The 22,660-nt window shown below is 40.3% G+C and overlaps 1 protein-coding gene across 2 annotated transcripts; it reads right to left on the bottom strand.

Moving 5' to 3' along the window:
• Positions 1-796: 796 nt before the first annotated feature.
• LOC310957704 (high affinity choline transporter 1-like) lies at positions 797-22,660 on the bottom strand. 2 transcript variants are annotated; one of them, XM_083928397.1, is made up of 10 exons: positions 22,543-22,660; positions 22,293-22,431; positions 15,173-15,380; positions 14,832-14,945; positions 13,077-13,232; positions 7,674-7,822; positions 6,352-6,495; positions 5,929-6,082; positions 5,586-5,803; positions 797-4,428 (listed from the first exon to the last, which is right to left on the bottom strand). In XM_083928397.1, exons 3-10 carry the CDS (start codon positions 15,354-15,356, stop codon positions 3,886-3,888), a joined length of 1,662 nt encoding a protein of 553 aa, XP_083784523.1. In that variant the 5' UTR covers positions 15,357-15,380; positions 22,293-22,431; positions 22,543-22,660; the 3' UTR covers positions 797-3,885. The 2 variants fall into 2 exon arrangements, with proteins under 2 accessions (XP_083784523.1, XP_083784522.1); XM_083928396.1 differs by having other exon boundaries at positions 22,293-22,631.

Consider the following 22,660-nt stretch of genomic DNA (forward strand, 5'->3'; position numbering starts at 1 on the left):
AATGGTGGAATCAACTCCCAAGTGTTGTTCGGGAGGCAGACGCCGTCTCCATATTTAAAAGTAAACATAAAACTTTCCTCTTTGATAAAGGTTATAGTTAAGGCTTACTATCCCTTAGTTGTGCTGCTATAGGCCTAGTCTTCTGGGGGATACTATTGTTCCTGTGATACTCTGAGTTTTTCTCCTCTCTATCTGTATCATTCATGTTCCATTAATGCATATTACTAATTCACTTCTTCCCCGAAGTCGTTTTGCTTAGTTGTCTCGCAGGTCTCTGCTGATCGTAGTGGTGCCTGCTGCCGTGGTCCTGCTTGACACTTCCTGCTGCTATTATTAAAGTTATTCATATATATTATCATTAGTTGGGCGCAGTGAAATCTAGCAGATGCCATTAGGAGCAGACAGGGAGCAGAAGGTGGAGGTAGAGGTATATTACTTTTTCACATATCCTCGGTCTCATTGTGCTGTGAGAATATAGTTAAAATTTCAGAAAAAAAAAATATTATAAAGTTATACTGAGAATGAAGAGAAACACCTTTCCCTGGCTTCCCTAATTTACCAATAAAAAGCACTTAAGGCATATTATGTACTTCTTACATCAGTTTTTTTTGTTGCCAGCCATTGTATTACAATTTTAAAGTCTGCATTCTTCAAGCAGCTTGTCCACCATTAACTAGTAAAGTTCTTTGAATGCTTGTAAACAAATAATTTATATTTACAACTTGGGAAACTTTGTTGGAAAGCTCACATGCGCCATGACCCACCAAAAAGGATTTAGACAGCAAAGAAACAGTACTTTGGTTTCAACCTTTATTCTGACAGAACATCACCCAATGGGGATTTACATCGATTACAAAGTAGGACCTTGCTGAGTGGCAAGAGAGAACAGCCTTCACAAAAGTTCAGAATACAAACAACATTGTTAATGAAAATCAACATGCATAATAGTATAAAACCAAATACATATTAAGGGGAAATACAATATAGAACTCTTACTTATTCCTTTTTATAAAACTAACTGTTCAGTACTTTCATATGCTATTTAACTAACACCTCATGGAAAATAAAACCTTTCTCATCAAAAAGTGACAAAATGCACAGAAGTCATTATACATACACTCCATTATTAAGGCGTTGCCATCCTTCATTATATTGTGGACAGCTTGCTGAGGACCGCTGGCAAGTTTTCTTCCTTCAGATCATGTCTGCAGACATTATCTGGCAGGAGTGTTCATTCTTAATGGCTATTACTTTCACTCAGCAGTATGTAACATGTAATTCCTGTGATATGTGTACAACACACACCTGTTCAGTATCACTGCTGACACAAATTAACTGCCACTCAGTGATTTAAACACATGGGAAGGTGAAATTACATTTAATGTTCTGCAAAATTGAAGGTGAATTTATTTCACTTTAACAGCTAGTGTGTTTTCCTGCTCAAACTCACAACACATAGCGATCACCTTAGATTAAAAAAAAGTGTAAATATACAAATCATGATTAGACTGTACAGTATACAAGAGTATAATACAGGTAAAAAATCACAATCATACATAAAAAGATGGATGCATTGTATCCTGAAGGCATCCTGTTTTAAAAACAGTTTGTTCTGTGCAATCAGTCTTTGGAAAATGACATCCATACAGTATGCTTTGGATAGAAGTCAGAATCGTAGGTAAGTTTTGTATACTTAGAGCCAACATTACCACTCAATGAGGTATTCGAACAGTGAGTATAGAGAGTATACACCCCTTTGACGACGACCAGCAAATAACCACTAACAGTGGAGTGAAACCAGCTTCCAGTGATATTATGAGCAACAGTATGGTACAGGAAAGCTTTATGACAACAAACTACAATGTAGGCTCAGTAAAACAAAACATACATTAAAATCAAGGGTCACTGAACAGTCTAGTGTGGAAAAAAACTCTACCCATTTATAGGAACTAAACTCTGTACTATTGTGAAACTTTAATGTTAATTTTCAGGATCTTAGATGCAAACATTTTCACCACCTCAGAGCAAAAAAATGATCCCACTGTAAACTATAGCTTTGCATACAGTATACAACAAAAACAAAACTATACAGTACAAAGTCACTGACAAACTTAAAGGCACATCTCTCACACGGATGGACGGAGAAGAAAAACAAGGGGGAGGAAAACGAGTGATACATCTGCATTCTTTATCTCCATGCAGTTGTAGAAAACTGCTACATTCAGTTTATTTATCATGTGAGTAAACTGCAGGTGAGGGGAATGGGCTTACCATAACTGCATGCTGGGAGATCAAGTTCTGCAGTTTTGTTTCTCCCTGCTGCTATTCATGACGAAGCAGGTAATTAAATAGGCATTAGAACACAAGTATTGAGCTTTTAAAATACCTGAAATAGTGTGTGTCACCTCCATCAAAGTGTTATCGGTTGCTGCTTGTGATTTTGAATATTGCCAAAGCCCCCTGCATTGCACTGTGAACAAAATCTGAGCAGTCAGATAGAGTGGGACACTTTAGTCATCTGTACCTGGGCAGTTTAAAAACAAAAGTCTTACACTTGCTTGTGTCTACAGAGCAGTAGAGAGATGGAGGTAAAAATTGCTCTGAAAATGTACATGTAACTATAGATCTTCACATCTTAGATAGGTTCACACAAATCGGATTACCCTCTCCTTGTACACAGAATCATTTTTTTTTTTTTTTACTTTTTACAAATACTGAGAAACCTTTTCAGGAGTGTGGACTTCTGCAAAACAGAAGTGTCTGATAACAGCTCAGCAGTTTGGCGATCAGAAAAGAGCACAGTCTGTCTTTTTAAAATAAACTCACATGTTGGTGTATAAGCAAGGACTGTTATTTTAGAAGTTGTATTTACTAGCAAGTCAAGAGGATTCACAGGTGCTATTAAGTTTAGCTTGGGGCAGCAGATCAAGAAAGGAAGAGATCGGATTGCATTCAAATAAACGGTTGAATAATGAAATGTGTTTCAAAAATGCGCCATGGAACAGTGCAGAGCGTGCAACCATTCCTTCGATAGCATTTCTTTGTTCTGGTGTGAAAGAGGGCTTTGTCATGCGGCACATAGCTGCATATCATTTCTAGAGGCTAACACTGAAAGAGAAGCAAAGGTGCACTTTCAGTACAATACAATGTCGTGAGACATGTTTCCTGCCGGCCACACCCGGGTTGAGCTGATTAATGATTATTCAGTAAAGGAAAGAAGCAGATGGACTGTCGAATTCCTGTTTGCAGAAAGGATATGCGACATGCGCTGTCTTACAAAATGCAAAATCTAATAAATAATCACAACATTTGTGAATTATTTTATCATCATTCTGTTGGATCGATTGTTCCTTCAGGATGAAGTTTTGTGCGATGGTCTTTAGGAACTAAGTTCAGGTCTGTCAAAAAAGGAATCTCAAAGTTGTATCTCCACTCATCAATTTATGGTAGAAATAGTTATATAAATCTGGACAAATGGTCCAATTTAGGCTATCTAATGAATATGAAGTATAAGTTGTATTATTGAGAACATTTAACGTCTGCTTAATCCTTTTCCCCCAAATGGAAATGAATTTAAATGGCTTAATGGCTGAACTTTGTGTGGACTGCTTCCATTCTTTGATGTTTGATGATATATTTATATATTATGACTGTATTCTCTGTCGAAGATTATGAGGCAATGATAAAGTAGGGTGCCAGAGAGCTCAGATCACACCCCGCTAATGTAAATGTCATCGCCACCAGTTCACTGTCATATAGCACAGAATGTGTTTACAATGTCCAGCCTTTGACGTTGTTCCCCCTCTGTGAACTCCTGCATGGCAGACAAACAAATATGTTCGCCTCCAGCCAGCTCCCATCTTCTCTCCCTCTTTGTGAACCTCTTCAGCAGCTGGTGGTGTCCAGTAGCTGCTTGGCCACAGACGCTTCTTCGTTATCGGAGTTGGTCCTCTTGTCGTCCACGGCTTTGGTTGTTGGTTTCTCCTTGCGTTTGATCTTAAACACATCCCACCTCTCGGACAGCAGCCCCTTGTTGAAAATGATGGACGTCAGCCAGGAAAAGAGCAGGATGGATGCGAGCGACATGACCATGATGGTGGTGCGGAAGGGGAAGTACTGGGTTAGCTTTCCCTCAGCATCCAGCCGGCAGCCGGGAAACTGGATGGCAGGTGGGAGGCCAATGAGGGGCTCGCCGCTCAGAACCCTCATGATGATTCCCATCAGGAAGCCAAGGGTGGCTCCGTATCCATTAGACACCTTGAAGAAGAGGACGCAGACTAGCTGAGGGAACATGATGGTGTAAGACATGTCCACGCCCACAAGCCAGAAGACCAGGACGCTGCTGTCCAGAAAGGTGAGGGCAGTGCCAGCCATTCCCACCACCACCACTGAGATACGGATCACCCACTGCATCTCACGGTCGGATGCCTGAAGGGGTGGAGAGAACAAAAAAAAAGACAAAGAGTTTACTTTAGAGTTTACATTTCACATTACACCTTGTTGCAGTAAGGATCTAAGGAGCATTTGGGGTTGAGGCCAGGAGATCTCCATATGAGGATGCAGTTCACATATGTTTCAGCACTGCAAGAGCCCAACAGTGAAGTGGCTCATTATATGGAACTTTCCTTGGGGGTGTAATAATGAAATCATTGTTGTAAGAGAACAAACATCATACATAAGACATCATCTGAGACAGTATATACAGTATGCCCACATAACTATGCCCAGTATTTACAGTATTCTAAAGTCAATAGCTTCTTTGCTGCCTCCAGCCTGTGTTATGAGTACTGTATAGTGATATAGTCTCTGGGCTGTAAATGCCTGTAAAGGCATTTCATCAAAAGGGTACTCCAGCCATAACTACGGGAACTAAGACATATTAAAACATTTAAAAAAATAACTGCACCTCTAACATCAGAGGGATTACAATTGTGGTACTACATACATAGGAAAATAGCCATATTGAATTAAAACGGACAAAATAAGATAAGCTAGTCGTGCTTAATTGTAACTAGCCTAGCAGACTAACACACTAGCAGTATTGACCTTCTCTGCAGCCTCCAGTGGAATCTGCATGATTTGATATGGTCAATCAACCTTTAAATTTCCCATATTGTAAAAAGTGAGATTTCCATGTCTTTTTTTATATAAAGAAGTTCGAGGTGCTATATAAATACTGTGAAAGTATCAAAAAACTCGAACCACAGAGAAATACACACAGCCTGTATTCAGAAACTGCAGCTTTAAACGAGCCGCCAGGACTTCTGTATGGAAATTAATTTAAAAGACAAATAATATTTATGTCTATCGTAGCTGAAGAAGAAACAAGAAAACTTGTGTGTTTTCCTCATGCCCTGATGGTCCATAGAAGTTAAATGTTTCAGTTATATTATTTTATGCTATGGTAGGTCTGTGACGATGATCGGATCAGACTACAAGGCATAGCTTACTGTTAACATTTTGTTACACTTTTTGGCAAAAAGCTTTCTTCAAACTCAACTTCAAAACCGTTTTTTTCCAAACAGCAGTATTCAACAGTTGCTTATGGAGATGTACATGTTGATTTCTTCCTCCAAGAATCTCACCTGCTTCCTGATGATGTTCTTGTAGATATTTGAGGAAAACAATGAGGCGGACGACAGAAGGGCTGAGTCCATGGAGGACATGACAGCAGCAGCTACTGCCCCGATGCCGATGACGGAGATGTAGGGGGGTGTGAGGAACTGCAGGGCAATGGGGAGAATGGAGCCTGCCTGGTCACGCTCATATGGGGTGGGCAATCCATAGCTGGTTGAGTTCCAGTCTGTGAGGAAGGACAGATGGATAATTGAATAAACACCAAAGGAATGTCTAAAAGACCAAGGGGAAGAATAAATAAATCAAGCCAGAAAAAGGGGTTTCAAATGCAAAAGTTAAAAGAGTGTGTACCTGTAGACGCAGCTACAGCCCCCACCAGAATGGAGGGGATACCTAGCACCAGGCAAAAGGCCGAAGAGGCGAAGCAAGTCACTTGAGCCTGGGTGTAAGATGAGGCGGATAGGATTCTTTGGTAGAATGCCTGGTAGGCCAACCCCCCCAGAGCCTGGCACAAACACACAGTTCAGACATGATGACAGGAATCATTTCACAGCAGTACAGGACAAGACGGAACAATCCTCCCCTGACTTTGCTGTTGTTATGCTTGGCTGTTTGCTCATCTAATAATATAAGACCATTTCATTTAACTGCTGGGGTCAATTTAATTTAACTGCCCTGATGGCAGGAGTTATGTAAATACTGCATAAGCTATGTTTTAGACACCATTTAGTGCTGTCTGTGTGTATATATAATGACCTTCTCCACTCCACTCACCAGCAGCATGAAGTCATCAAACCACTTGCCGGCCTCATCGAGCTCCACCGTGCCGACCCAGGGAGCCTGGAAGGTCTCGTTGTAGGCCGTCAGTGAGATGTCCAAAGAGTGAGGGTTGGTCAACAGGAAAGGAACACACACCCACTGTATACACAAACACAAGGAGGCAAGCTAATCTGATTATGAGCTCAGTGGGGGAAGAGTTAAAGCTCCGGTTTCTGAGCTTTGCACTGGTCTCAATGATCCAGAATTTCAGCTTTTCAGTCATATCACATTATGTCATTTATGCAGGTTTTAAAATGTAATCTCAGGGAATTTGAAGCTCAACTTTTAAGTAAAGAAGCTCAGAAAAAAACAGAAATTTTAAATAGACTTTGTGGGGTTCAGCTACTGTTTCTAAGGTTAAGAATGACATTTTCAGCCTCATCAGTATTCAGGCTGTAAGCCACACCAGACAGAGTTTGAGGTGTTAAGGAGTGACAGTCAAAAGCAGCTTTAAGCAGCTTGAAGGCCTGGGTCCGATCAGCATTTAAAATGGCAAAATGTCGAAGTCGATCAATGGTTTTGATTGCAAGGGCTACATAAATCCACACAAATGTATCACTTCAAGTTGACTAATATCAAGTAATTGCTTCTGTACTGTTAGAAAACAAGCTAACAACTTGCTAACTGACAGTTATTTGGTAAGATTGTTAGGTAATTTGCTTGGTGAGCATTATCCTTTTATTTAATGAAATAAGTACCATCCTGGGAACATACAGTACAGACAATAGAAAGTTCAGAGGACGGTTGTGACTGACTAGCATGTTCCTGGCTAACCGCGTTGTTAGCGGTTAGCTTAAGTAAGTACTTTAGTAAGTAATTCTAGCTTCAAAGTAAAAGCTTTTCACCAAATAACAACATTACAGGGAACTTTTATTGTAAATAATTTATAGGATATGAAATGTGTTTCTGTTTCACAGCAACTCTTTCGCAACTCACCGGCTTCTACAACAGCACACGTTGGGACATAAGAACAGGAACATAGTAATATCCTACATGTAAATTCAATGAAACTAAAAATATTAAATATTGAAATACAAAGACGGCCAAAATAGGCTACACCACTGAAGAGACCTTCTGGCAGGTAGCCCTGTTGGAGATGCAAAGCGCAGCTGTGCTGGGCTGACGGACAAAGCCAAACCAAGCCGAGCCGAGCCAGCCCATGAGTATGGAAAACGACCATGTCAAATTGGCATTCAAAATTCAAAATGTTCGGTGCTCTTCCCGGGGGCTTGGAGAGAAGAAAAGCAGTGGCATTTTGGTCAATACATGTTACGCACCAGACTGACAAAGATGAGGATGAGCTGTAGGACGTCTGTGTAGGCCACAGAGTAGAGCCCACCCAGCAGTGTGTAGATTATGGCCACCACTGAGGAGATGATGATGGAGTAGACGTAGGAAAGGTCCAAGATCACACTCATAGTTCCACCTGAAGCAACACAGCAAAGTGATGAGCATCGGAGGGTGACAATGACAAATAGTCTAAAAACAAGTTGTCTAATGTACAGAAACATGCAACTGCCTTCTGTGATAATTGACTCGAGTGTGTTATTAGGTTCAGTCTCTCTTTGGCTTTTAAAAGTTTTACCTTTCACACAGACACACACATATACATGCATCCATTTGCATGTACTTGCTTACTAAGAAGCTATGCAATGGCATTGTCTTGTTATTCTGTTCATAATAAAATTATTTTTCAAAAAACACATCCAAATAAATTTATTTTATACCATATAAGTCAAGAATTAAGTTATACTTAAGGATGGGTGGCTTTGGTTTAAACTTTTAAAAAGCAACCAAAAGCTTGGATACTGCGACAAGTCAACATAAAAGTGAAAATAATAAATTATTCAAACAACTTTACAGAAACACATTACAGAAGCAGCCTATTGATTGTGACTCCAAAATATGCCTTTTTACCCTCTTGGATGAATTATCACCCTAATACTGATAATTCGTAATTAAGTAAATTCAAGCAGAAGGTAAAGACAAGTGTCTTCAAGTAATGAAAGAAATGTATAAAAATTGAAAAGGAAAAAAAAATATATAAGTAAATGTAAATAAGTGAATAGTAAAATAATACATCTTGTTACTCAAACAAGGCAAGCAAAGCATCACTACCTTCACCGTCTCTTCTCCCACATTGCCAGGGTCCCCCCAGCCGCAGCCTGCAGCCACACCACAACAATGCCCTTAAACAGAGAAGTGTCAGATCGGCACCATCGATCGCCACTCACCACCCCGCTGACCCCTCACCCCCCCATCTTTGCACCATCTTGACGATGCATACTTGACCGTTAGCTGTTTGTCCTCTCACCTCATGTGTTTGACATTTCTGAAATCTGATCTGTTACCTTGGAAGCTTTGGCCACCTTATTTTGTCCAGCTGTTTTATCTTACTGTCTAAAATAGTTTGTTTTAGTTTCTTCACTCTACAGGCTGGGGTTGTAACAGTCCGCGGATCACGATATGAACATTGATGCATGTGATGTGGAACCAAAGTTCACAGTTGCAAGATACTCCAGTAAACATTCACGCTGTTGGCAACATTTGCGGATGTTAGCTCAATAGACAGATTGGCGTGCGGGTCAGTCAAACTATGGTGAGTGCAAATGCAACATGGGACCTGATCAGCTACAACAGCAATGGACACAGAGTTGTGGATGCTACCTCAGTCCCCAGCAGGAACATTTAGTCTGTGTTTGCACCTGCACTGGTGTCTCTTCAAAATAAATGAAAAGAAACATATCCTTATGCATTTGTTTTTATGACACTAGCCCATCAATTACAGTAATTGCCATTCAAATAAGATGGTATATGCTACAGTTATTGTGACCTGTTCACACTTGGCACAAAAAGGCATTTTGTTAGGTAAGCCCTAAACAAAATTTAGAGGTGGTCAGTGATGACCACTATGACAAATTGCTACGTTTACTTACGCATAACATGCTTCAGAACGTACTCTTTGTCATATTTACAACTTTTATTTTAAACTTCTTCTCATTATAAGTTTTTCAGTGTTTTGTGTACGTAATTTGTGCTAACTGAAATATTCGTAGACTCAAGTGGACAGTGGAGATACATTCTGATGCCATGTGTGAACTCAAATCTATCTTAACTACATTTACACCCTGAAAATGTCTGGATACAAATCCAGATTCAACAGGGCACTCTGTTCTGTGCTGAGCTGTGTGGTTTCCCTCCATGCTAAATTTAGAGGGAAGGTGGAGTGAGATTTAGGGGCCTCTGAGACTTAATGCCCAGTACCAACGATGGACAGAGGGAAAGAGCTGCCAAAATACATCTGTGTTGTTTTTAGATCCATGTTCCACTTTTAAAACTCATGCATGAACTTGTGCGCGCACACACACACACACACACACACACACACACACACACACACACACACACACACACACACACACACACACACACACACACACACACACACACACACACACACACACACACACACACACACACACACACACACACACACACACACACACACACACACACACACGCACACACACACACACACACACACACACACACACATTCTGTCCTATCCCCTATCCCTTCCTGGCAGAAATTTGACCATGACTGTGTACTGTTGATACTGCACAGCTAACTGACAGCACGAGGAGAGTGTTTTTAAAAATTTAAATCCTTTCTGGCTCTCAACCACCCCTCACACACACACGCACACACACACACACACACACACACTCGCTAGAGAGACCATGACTCTCAGTTTATACTACACGTACACACGCATAAACAGTCTCCTAGCAACAACTCCTGTGGGTCAAATGCTAAGTGCACTCTCTGGAGTTTCAAGTGTTTATGTGTGTGTGTGTGTGTGTGTGTGTGTGTATGTGAATGTCTGTGTGCGTGCAATGCCAAGCGCATGTTGGGGATCATGAATGCATGACTTCCAGAAACAACAGCAGGAGGTTTTACTGAGTAGTGAGGGGACCCCTGAATCTATATTGGTTTAATAGGTTTGGACTGACACATCCCACAAACATTTCTGTCTCCCTACCAGTCCTTTTGTGGAGCGTCAGCACAGCCTACAGTGCTTCCTTGAAGACTCAAACACTGTCAATGGATTTTTTTTTTCAAGTCGAAACGTCTTTTTACACACACAAATAACATGATAATGATAATTCAGCATGTGACATTTACCCTCTGTCAATCAGTCAGACCCGTGGCACAAACAATGTAAAAAACGTCTCTAATGACACAACAATTTGGTTTGAATAATTGATCACCTTTCACAATCAACAGGCTGCTCGATGTTTAACCCCCTTTTTCAAATATCACTGGAAAAGAAAACAACATTAAAAACACACACAAGAAAACATTATGTGCACACACTCTTTGTCTCACACACATTCACTGCAAAGCACTCGCACACTTACACACTACACTATAAAAGTGCTTGAACACCCACACACACCCGCGCGCGCACACACACACACATTTACAGATTAGAGAAACAAGCAATAGTGCTACTTTAATCTTCAAACAAGTTTAACAAAGTAACAATTTCCCACACTACACAATAATAATCCATATAAATAATAATACTCCACGGCGGCAGTTAGTTACCTTTAATGACTGACAATCATTGTGCTTATAATGCTATGGTCAACAATTGTGTCTTTATTTAATATCAGCAGAGCAGCAACGACAAGCGTCTACAGAATCTGGGTGGAAAATGTGTTTACAGCAAATATTTCATATGCCTTCATGCTTTTCTCCCCGTGAGCTTTGTATTGTAAATTGTAAAGTATAAATGAACAGCTCAGTGTGGTCATTATGCACTGTTATGTTTTTTTTTTTTTTCAGGTTAACTGACCATTCGATAAGCTGCGTCCCCTGATGCCAGACCTTTGACTCTGAAGTCAAGTTGACATAGTGGCCATTGTAGGAAATTACAACTTCTATGTTTGTCCTGTTCCCTTCGAGCCCCAAAATATTTTTTCACATATACTGTACTTACATAGCGAAAGAGATGAGTGTAACTCTGTGAATACATTTTTTAGATTGTCACAACCCCCACAAAAGGCTCATTTGACTATCAGAATTTGATCCATTCAGTCTGCTAACATTTTGAAAGTCTAGAAGACCCACTTGATTGAATCATTGAACCCTCATTCAATTTACCCAAAGCACTAAACCAAAAGCAGGCTTGGCCTGCGGCAGTCTCTATTGTGCCTGCTCTATGGGCCAAACAGTGTGGAAGCAGCGCCGATCATCCGGGTATTTTTAGATACAGCAGTGAGCAACTTTCATAAGAATGAACGGGGCTCCGCCTCAAACGCTGTATCCAGTTCTCTTTATAGATTCATGTGCTGTGTGTTTCCCTATGCAGTGTTTGAAATTCATAGTCATTTTTTAAGTCTATATTTCAGACAGAGGTAGGCAAAAACAGGCTTCTTATTTATACCAGCACTTCGTGATTAGCTGAAATTATAGATGTTGCTATTCAGCTATAGCTAGCTAGTTTTTGTAACAATAGTTCCACAAGTTGGTTAAAAAGCTGTCTCCAGACTTATTAATGTTCACAGCTGACATACTTTAAAGCTAAAATTGTGTCTAAAGGGTCTTTACAACATAAAAAGTCCTCTAACCCATACGACCCCTAGGAGCGTGACTTTACTTAAATGTATCAGTCACAGTTATAAACATGTGGTTAGCATTATTAAAGGTTGTAGTTTGGTAAGGCTAAGGCTACATCACCTGACCTCCTCCTTTGCTCCCTTCATGATTGTTATGGCCACAGGGGTCGCCTAGGGGCTGTTTGTTTTCTTGGGGGGATGACAGTCTCTAACTACGTTAAGACTATAACTAAACTAACTACGTCATCATGGCTACATACACATGTACTGTGCTAAAAGATTGAGGCTAAAGCAGCATGTCCAAAGCAAACAGTTCTGCAACCCGTGGATGATCCATGTAAAAGACATGGATGTAAATAAAAAATGTTCACTTATTGCAGTTTAGAATTAGTTAGTCCTTGTACTAGAAGCATGATCAATAATGTGAACCTGTTCTTTCTTAGCTTACAGTGTTTTTTGTTTTTGAATTTTCAGAAAAAGAGGCTTTTGGGACTAACTGATCTGTCGACCAAATATAACATTATCTCAGATAACATTCCAATAAGTCCAATAAAGGGTAGGACAGAGCTATTGGCTAAATTCTGATCAGGCCAACTTCTACACAGTGGATGTGCCAGTTGTAAACAGGGAATCTTCTAAGGGTAACCTGTCCCACCACAAACTAATGTAGTTAGTATTGTGTAATGTAATGGTTTACCTACTGAATTAAAGCAGCTAAATATACAGTAGTGTGAAACACTTGACAATGAAAAGTATAATGGCAGAGTATTAAATAGCTTGTGAAAACCTTTTGACAAGGTATGGGGTGTTAACTTATAAAGCTGTTGTTTGTGGTGGTGATTTTATTATGTTGCTAGATGTTACTTTTTTTTCCACTTGCCTTCTTGCATTAATCTACAGCGCTGTGCCAAAAAAGCACCAACCAACAACACCCAGCTGTTCTTTCCTCTTATGTGCACATTGTGTACCCAGATTTGTGGTGGCCTGCATGATTGCATAAGTATGAGTGTGCACACACTATAGTGCCAGACAGTTTTACAGTGTGAAGTTACTTACCCAGGCTGACAAGTGTGCGTGCCACCCATAGGACATCAGCAACCAGTGCGGGAAAGATCAGTGCACTGCTCAGAACATTCCCATACTTCTGTTGGAAGGGGTCCATCATTGTCACATACTTGTTCTCTCTCATAGGCTTGGCAAAGAAAAACCCACCTGGAGCAACAGGAAAGGGATTAGCATATAATAATAATCTCTCTTTGGAAATGATAAGCCAAACATGGCTATATTTCTATCATTTAAAACCCCAACTGGGATGGGAACAAGAGGGTAATCTAGAAAGTCAAAGAACAAGTGTGTGTGTGAACAATAGGCAAAACAAGTGTTCCCTCCAGATAACATGATAAACACCTTCAGCTGAACCATGGGTCAACTTGGCCAACAATGGAGACTTTTTATATTTCCTGATCAGGGACTTTGGAGTTTCCAGTTCCCATTACTCTCACACCATGCAAGCCATTGTGACATTGTGGCAGGAGCGCTGATGATATCACCTGTTGTAAATGTTTACAGACTGACCACGGAGTTTGTCAATTTGATGAATTCACGAGTGGGCAATCTAAGTCTCTGGGTCATCTCTCCCTTTGCACCTGTTGCTTCAAGTTACAATCCTAAACTGATTTCTCATGGCCCTATTTTTAAAGTGAGCAACAATTTTATTGGTGCATAGAGTTGGGGGTATGGCAATGACATGGCTGGTCAACAACGCTTTAGCTCGAGACAGAAGTCTGCTCACATTGAAATTTTGATATTTAATTAACTGTGTGTAGAAACTTTGGGAAACTTAATTTTACAGTTTTCCTAAATTGGTTAGTGTATTATTTTAGATGAATTATGATGAAAATGTTACTCCTTTACATGCTTGTGCTTGTTGCTAAAACACTTAATAAAGCAAATTAAATTGTTGCTAAGCTAGAACCCGAGTGTCATTACCCAACATGACTTTCATTAGTGTAAAACAAGGGATGCATTCATAAACTGTTAAATGTTGACAACAACAATCGTTCTTCTTCCAGAACTGAGCCCTGATCCCTCAAACATTTAAGTGTAATTCCTGCGCAAAAATTCTCCCAGGGTCTTTTACAACACTTACATACATCAAATAAGCAATCAAGACGGTTTTTCTTCGTCTAATAACTATTAACGGAGATTCCAGTAGAGTCACTAACAGCCAGAAATGGCAAACACTGATAAGCTCAAGACAGCGCGGTGAAGGCATTAAAACAGCTTTTTTAACCACTAATACTGCTCAAAATAAAACCAAACCTCTGCATTAGCATGAGAAGAGTCCTTACACATAAAACAAAGCACCAATGGGTAATCAACTTGAATGACCTTTACTATGAGAGGAGCTGGTACTGGGGCCAGTTGGTAAGTCTTTAAAACACTCTTTTGATAAACTCTGGGTTCACTAACTACGTTGTTGGTGCTTTGTTTTATGTGTAGGGAATCTTCTCATGCTAATGCAGAGGTTTGGTGTTATTTTGAGCAGTATTAGTGGTTAAAAAAGCCGTATTAATGCCTTCACCAAACTGCCCCGAGCTAATCAGTGTTAGCCATGTCCGGCTGTTAGCGACTCTACCGGATTTCTCCTTAAATAGTTCATACAAGAAAAAAACTGTCTCGATGGCTTATTTGATGTATGCAAGTGCCGAAAAAGACCATGGGATGATTCTTCGCTAGAATTAGACTTTGCAGTGGGGTCAGGGTTTATGTTTCAGGGTTTAAAGCTTGGGGGTCAGCGGTGCTACTCACCTAAGAAGAAGGTCAGGACATAAGGCACAGGCATGAGAGCCCACACTGCGCCTAGTGTTGGGTTGTACGTTGCTTCAGCTATACCGAGGATGAAGCCTCCACCCACCCATGTAGCTGCAGAGACAAACATATATTAAAATGGAAACATAAGTAGACACCACACAATCTTGTGCATGACTTCATCATACATACTAAACAATCATTGTTTTTCGTACACACCACCTCTAGACAGTTATCTCTTGCAACTCTTTCTCTCCAGACATAAATAATTCTAATGATATAAACATATCAGAAAGACTGAAAACAATCAGCTGGTGTATAACTGAATGCCGCTGCTTTACCAGTAAGAGTGAAGATGCCGACTAGCAAATTTATGTTGCGTCCAGCCAGTAGCGTTATCTCCATGCCATCCCCTGTGCACTTCTTTTCCTCCTTCTTGGAGCGCATGGACGCCCAGATGCCCGTGCCCAAGATCAGCAGGTAGAACACTGCCATCACCACCAGACCCGGCACATTGAGAGTCATCCTGAACTACTTCGGCTGCCTTTCCTGTAGAGAGACAGAATAAAGAAACATGAAGAGTCGCTAACAGCTAGAAAAGGAAATAAGCAAATGCTATTTGTAATGCTTGTTGGAATCACTATAACATACAGTGGTAAATGCAAAAACAATAGCATGTTACAATACATATTCCATTGACTTTTTGTGTAAAAAGTATGTGTAGGACTGCAGGGCAAGGAGGACAGGGGAGGCAAGTCTGCACATATTCAAGTGTCAACTAAGATGATTCTGACAAACAAAAGTACATTCACCATGAGCGGAAAGCTATTAAGCGCAAATGATAAACAATAATGAATAGAAGACAGTAGCTTGTATTCAAATCAATGCAGAGAGATGGGGGGTGAGGTGGGAAAGGAACTCTATATGTCTTCTTAAAGAAAGAAAGTGAATAAAGAAAAGGCTGCAGTGGAAAAAAAGAGGAGCTGTAGTATTGTGGATGACCTGCTCTGCTTGCTTGGCAGATGGGGGAGATGGGGGGAGGAGAAGAGGTGGAGTGGAGGAAGAAAAAAGAAGTTGAGGGTGTGAGGGATGGAAGAATGAAGAGTCAGAGAGGCGAAAGTGGTCTCACCATAATACTTGGCAGCACTGACAAAGATGGCGGACAGATGTTGTCCCCCGTCTTCAGTGGTTGGGCAGCCCGAGTTTCGACCCCAAACATCGTGAAGTGAACACAACTCAGAGCCACGTTAGTGTGTACACATGTGAGTCTATGTGTGTGCAATTACTTTAACTGTGAATTGGACAGTTCTAAAAAAGGATTCAAAGATTAATAATGGCTTTGTGTCTGTAAAAAAGCGTTAATCTTTAACTGCTGGTTTGCACCTACTTGCACCCACTACTCTGCACATTGACAAGGCTTATATTGACTGTACTGTGTCAACTGTATTAATGCAGTCCAAGATATCTAAAATATCACAGTAAAGCAGTTTCTTCATAAAACTTTTTCTTTATTATAAACAGAAACTCATCAACACAGCCATCACTTTCATGGGGAGAAAAAAAAGACATGGCCCCTGACCAACGTAATGAACAAGACATTTGTTCTGCTGCAATCATAAAAGTCGACGAGGAAAGAATGCATGTATATCCACTTGGGAGAATAGGGAGAGGGAAAAAAGGAAATGTTTGTGAAAGGAATGGACTGAAAATACGGGTAGGAGTCAAATACATGTGTGTGTGTGCAGTGTGTGTGTGTTATGGGGGCATGTAAGGAATGGGTGAGGGGGTGTGGGGCTGGGCGGCTCTATGCCAAAGTCAACAAAAGCCTGAAAACCTCACTCACATGGACCATGTGTTTTTCTGTTTCTATATGTGTGTTTGTGAACTGTTGCAGCCCCTACATACCAGACACTGCAGAGTCCAAACGGCATCTTTGTTTGATTACAGCGATGATATTTTGTGGCGCAAGCTAAACTGGCTCAAAGAACCAAGAACTGCAGTCTGTAAATAGTGCTAATGGAGCTGCATCACATTACAGTACTACAGTCTTCCTTTTGAGAAACTATACATTTTACTCCAGAAACCTTTCAGAGTGACTTTATCAACTTTTGACTTCGTTATTGATCTGACAGTTGCAGATGAGAGCCGTTTGGCAGGACAACATGTTACATGCAATGAACACATAAAATACGCACCATAATTAGGGTTAATGTGACAGATGAATGCGTTGGCATCAAAAAGACGTTTTTCTTTAGCAGTATTAAAGCTCAACTTACTAGATTCTCAGTTGGAGTACAAGTACAAGCAGCCCTTTCTAATTACAAACAAACAAGAAGTCTGATACTCCACCAGTGCTTAGTCAACTAATTGCTGCTGCCAGACTGGGTGGAGACATATAGCAAGCAACGCTCAGAAAAGACATGGGCAACAGTTAGTTTTATGGGGGACTAGCCACCCCTTAAATCACTAGTTTACTTCTAAGAAAACAATTAATGTTTTGAAGCATTCCAGGGAATTGTAACATTTTTATGGGGCTTTATGTAACCGCAGGGGTGGCAGAATTCCCTGTTGGATGCTGGTATTTTTTGTGCTGTGGTAAAACAAAGGAAGGAATTGTAGAGGACACAGTGTCAGTCCAATGAATTTTTAAGAGGTTTGCTCCTGAGATATTTGCCCTATAGTAACCCTCAGTTTCTGAATTTATGCACAACACCAGTTTGGGGTTTTTCTTTAAAGCTGCGTCAACTCATCTTTTAGCCTTTTGGCGGCAGACAAACACCATCACATGCTTACAGATACATTACAAAGCCCTTAAATATCACTGTTGTTTTGGCTAACATGCTAGCAGTAGGCTTAGTTATGTACTCGCACATCCAGTAGACTTAGAATTATGACTTAGATCTTTACCTATGTTTCTGGCCTGTATGCCATTCTCCTTTTAGCTTTCTTTTTTCACAACAAAATTATTAGCTCGCTAGCTAACTATTAGCTTACTAGCTAACCTTTATGTCTTAATTTTAACCTACCACTCCCAATCAAACATACATAGCTGCAGCAGTTCTATCTAAACTATGGGCGGCTGCAGGGGCGAGACTGTGTGGGCACTTTTTTGAGCTGACAAGACGACATTTAGTCCATGTGGAGTGAACCCCACCCAGGGCAGGTATAATGTCAGTTTAAGCTTGCGTCCATCTTTACCAGCAAGTCCCTAACTTTATCTTTCTGCTGTAGCAGGTAGCATATATTTGTTTGTTTTTTGCTAAAGAAAAAGTTTCTGTTGATGCTGGAAATGAGGCTGATAAGCCATATTAAACTATCCAGTTAATGTGCTATATAAGTAAAAGCAGGAGCTAAACCTGGTTAAAATACTCTTAAAAAATTGTCAGGACTGTGAAATTCCTCCCTAGCTCTTTTCAGCCAGGGAGGATTTTCACAGTCCAGACTATTTTTGTGAGCCCCTTCTCCACTTTGTAACAGTATGCAAGATATTTCACAGAGCGGAGAGAGGCCCGGAGTCCCTCTATAGGGATTGCACGCCTATTGACCTATTTTAGAGTTTTTAAAAAAAGGGTCCCATTATATGTTCCCCTCCCTCACTAAACACCGTAAAGACACATTTTTCCTTGCATGAGGATACCATCACTGTCACTGTCACATCAGTCATGTCTACCGGAGCATGAACCGTGTAGACATGGTTAAGAGGTTAGTGTCTTTAATTTGCTTTCAAAAGTTGGTATTAGTCAGCTAGAAAGAAGCAACGGCAAGGTCTGTTCCTAAGATTTCACTTACAATATTGTGAGAATACGTCTAGCTTTAGGTGACGCTTTCCCTGTGAGACAGACTAAAGATGTCAGCAAACGCACAAGCTTCAAAACAAAACTCTGTAGTAATTCAGTAAAGCAAACGCTCTTCTATTTGCTGAGTTGGAGCTTTCCACAATTATTGCTTCTGACATCTTCTTCAGTATGACCATAATATTAATAGTTAGACTTGTAGTAATAGAAGTAAAGTCTACATTTCCTGTGTCAAGTGTCTCTAAATATTGCTTCTCTCTAGAGAATAAACTTGAAAAAAAGTTTCAGATCAGTGCTTGCCAAATAAAACATGAGTCACTCTTTTAGTCAAAACTATAACTCATGTGTTGACATCTAAATCCATAGCCAGAAATTCAAAGATAAGGGTGTGACTCAATCACCTGTAAACAGTAGTTGTAAACAGGGTTTAAAAAACATTTAAAAAAAACAGCAGAGTTTTACTTCTATGTTCATAGCTCATGATCCATTTTGGTTTTTGCTACAGACATTATAAGGCAAAAAAAAAATCAAATGCTGGTAATTGAAGAACTGCCTGTGAGTGTTATGCTGTGAATTGGAACATCATTCATTTATATCAATGACTGATGTACACACATAACCACATAAGGTCATGAATATGAATTAACTTCTCATTGGCAACTGAGGTCACCCAGAAACATTCTGAGGTATACTGTGGGCAGATGGATGGTCTCTTACATGTAGTGCTCCATGTGAGACGTGTGTGTGTGTGTGTGTGTTTGTGTGTGTGTGAGAGAGAAAAAGAGAACACTCTGCTTTATTCTCCTGCCTCTAAATTGGTCTCAGGCATCCCAATATTACCAGTTGGCCAAGCATGCATTTATCTCAAGCAGAACACAAGTTTTTTTTTTTTTTTTTTTAAAACAGTCATCATTCGTAGAGAAAAAAACATAATTTCCCTGTCTCATTGAGCACCAAAAAGACCCTTTTCACACTTAGACCACACTCAATCAATTTAATGTGTCAGCGTCAAATACATTTTCTTTACATGACACTTGTGCAGTTTGCTTACTCAGCACCTGGTACCTGGTAACTTTCCACTTCCAACCATCTCAAGTATGAATACAATGCAACAGAAAAAGCACGCTTAAGGGTGGGGCCTAGCTTTCTGAATATACACGCACATTTCTATTCATTTACATTTGTTCAAATAAAGAAGCAACTTACATTCTTGGTTCTTGTGGTGTAAACCAAAAAAAAAAATCCCTTCAACATGCACACCCCACAAAGAAAATAAATCCCATTCATGTGAGATTCAAGTTGCCTGAAGTTCCCATTGTCTCCATTTTTTTGATTCTCCTTCTGATTGTGCCTAATTATTCTGGTTCTTACACAACACCAATGACTCACAGGGGACACCGTGTAGCTGTACAAATATTTGTCAGCAGACAGCAGGTAACGGCAAACAGGCCTGGCAGACCTACTATCGGTTAAAAAACCTGTTTCTGTTTCTGTGACAATCGGGAACTTATTAAGCATGGACGAGCAACAAGTTGCATCTGAACTTCTGCATTTTGTTCTATCAGTGTTGGTCATTTCTTCACTGTTCCTCATTCAATCCTAAATGTGATATTATTGTTCTAAACAGTGGATACAACATGATAAAACAACAACACTGTAGTGCGTCTTAAGCAGACACGCTCCCCTTCAGTCACCTGAGCTTAAAGGATTTTTTTAAAAACGCATAACTCTGTACAAGGAGTTGTCCCACAGCCCTGGAATATGTTTAATGTTAACAATACTGCAGGTTTGACAGCACCAGATACTATCTGAAAGCTTTCAAGGCTGAATGTAGCCTTTGGCTGTGTCTAGCTGAGGGAAAGCAGGTACAGGATTGATTTCCTCTGTGATGAGAGTATCTTTAGACATGAGTGCTCTCTCTGTCTAAATATTCCATGTGGTATTCTTTTTCATACAGGTGCAGAAGTGTTTCTTGGCAAGGGCGCAGCTACACTCTTTCTACAAATACCTCCCCCCCCATCTCCCTGCCTCTCAGTACTTTTCCATTCAGCTCTTCTGACAACTGCGTGTGTGCCGCCTCCCTCTTCTGCCTCTAAACCCACTGCAATATGACGATGTGGAGAGTGTTTACAGACGTTATCGTCTCTGCTTAGTAGGTAGCACCTAACTGAGTGTCAGTGTTAACTTTCGCTACATGAATGTGCACATACATGCTATAAAGCTACAAGACTTCAGGCTGATGTGCAGCACCAGTGAAATGTGACCTTGTCAGGCTCCAGACACAATTATGTTGTGTTTCACAGGGGGAAAAGAAGAAAGAGCAAGTACCGACAGAGTGATCATGAAATAAGACTTCTCCTCAACTAAAACGGCTCTCTTAACATGGACAATTTGACTTTTACGTCTGGCAACAGGGAGTAGTTCTCTGAAACAGATCCAGCCTTGATTTAAAATGTTTCTGGGAAATCTGCTACGGAGACAGGCATTACAACAGCCAAGCCAACTGCAAAGAAGAGACAGCCGTCACTGTAAACATCACACTGAGTTACTGCTGCTCTGTGGCTTTACACTGAACTAACAAGAATATTAAATATTGCCTGTAAAAGTTGACTTTGGTAAAAATTGTCCTCTAGATTTATAGATTGTCTTATATTAAGATAAAGTCTCTCACTCATGTGTTTTCCTACAGTGTCAATGCCAAAATGTTACTTGTTGCTGTATAATATCAGTAGACATTATGGTCCTCTCTGAGTGATTTCTGCATTAGAGTTTACACGTGGTGGATAAGACACGGAAAAGCACTTTGAAAGAAAGATGGATCTTTGACACCCGCAGGAAAGAGTAGGAGGGGGAGCAGTCATACCAGAGCTCCTCACTATACTAATTCACTCAAGGCGGTGTGATAAGGTTGTGTCAAAGGTGAAGTTAGGTGAGTTTGCCTTTCGAGTGACTGAAGAGTGATAAATGGGGTGATAAAGGGAGGAAAAATGTTTTTATTCCACATAGTAAGGACTGCCAGGACCCCCGTGAAAAAGAATAATTTGAGACCCGCAAAATCACAATTCTAAACTTTTAAACAAACTTTGCTTCTGCAATGCCTGCAAAAAACGTAATAATCGATCGCTGTAGTTTATACAGTCAGTCAGGATTAACATTAAGTTGGTTATGAGTTGTTGTTTTTCAACAAAGTATTTTTTTCAAAATAAGATACGACCATTTAAATTCAATTCAAATGTATTTTCATTAGTTTAAGTCAGTCTGATAGTACCAAGTATATATTCACACACACACACTGCAGCCTGACGGTTATCTCAGACTCTGCTACTTCACAGACCAAGTGCATTGGAAAATGACATCTTATCCCAACCATTGATAGAGAGAATGAAAGAGCTGCTTTACCCACAGAAGACAAAATTCAAGAGCCTATTTGGCTCCACGGCAGTGTCCCAAGGCTCAGGGCTATTTCTAGGATAGGCATGCACTCTCACTTAGTGTGCCCTAACTTGACCTTAAATAGCTTTCTCAAAGAAAAAATAAAGTATACACACTGAAACGCGTGTATACCTTTAAGCAAACACTTGTATGCAGAGTCAAATACATGAAAGCAAAGAAAAAAAATCTGAGCACAGGAGACGTAAGTGCGTATATTCGCTGATTGTATACATACCTAGGGTTAACAGTACGTGTCAGTTCTTAGTGATGATGTGAAGAGGGAACAGAAGCTATTCTCACAGGACAGAGAACAGGCCAGGTGATAAATTCAGTCCAGGAGGAGAGAGATTCATGCAGCATTCATCCACAGTGTTCTTGAGTGAAAAAGTTTGCCAAGAGATGGAGGGCAACACAAAAGATTAACAGGTGGTCTACAATGTCTTACACTTAAGAAGCTGAAAAGCCTGTTTCAAAACTGTTCTTACATAGTTTTTTTTAACAAAGTGCTCTGCAGTGAAGAGGGAGAGGAGTCAGAGTTGATGCTCAAAGCTCATGAGGGCAATTCATTCATCGAGGAAGGAACTCTCTAGAATCAGCACTCAG

This window comes from Echiichthys vipera, assembly GCF_963691815.1.
Source record: "Echiichthys vipera genome assembly, chromosome: 2".
NCBI classification, from domain to species: Eukaryota; Metazoa; Chordata; class Actinopteri; order Perciformes; family Trachinidae; genus Echiichthys; species Echiichthys vipera.

What these genes read in the sequence shown, in the direction of transcription:
- LOC310957704 (XM_083928397.1), bottom strand. Translation starts at nt 15,356, where the DNA reads ATGACTCTCAATGTGCCGGGTCTGGTGGTGATGGCAGTGTTCTACCTG. An exon ending in ACGCACACTTGTCAGCCTGG is followed by an intron (nt 7,823 to 13,076) that starts GTAAGTAACTTC and finishes GTGTTGCTTCAG; the next exon opens with GTGGAACTATGAGTGTGATC. An exon ending in AGAACATCATCAGGAAGCAG is followed by an intron (nt 4,429 to 5,585) that starts GTGAGATTCTTG and finishes CCACCCCTTCAG; the next exon opens with GCATCCGACCGTGAGATGCA.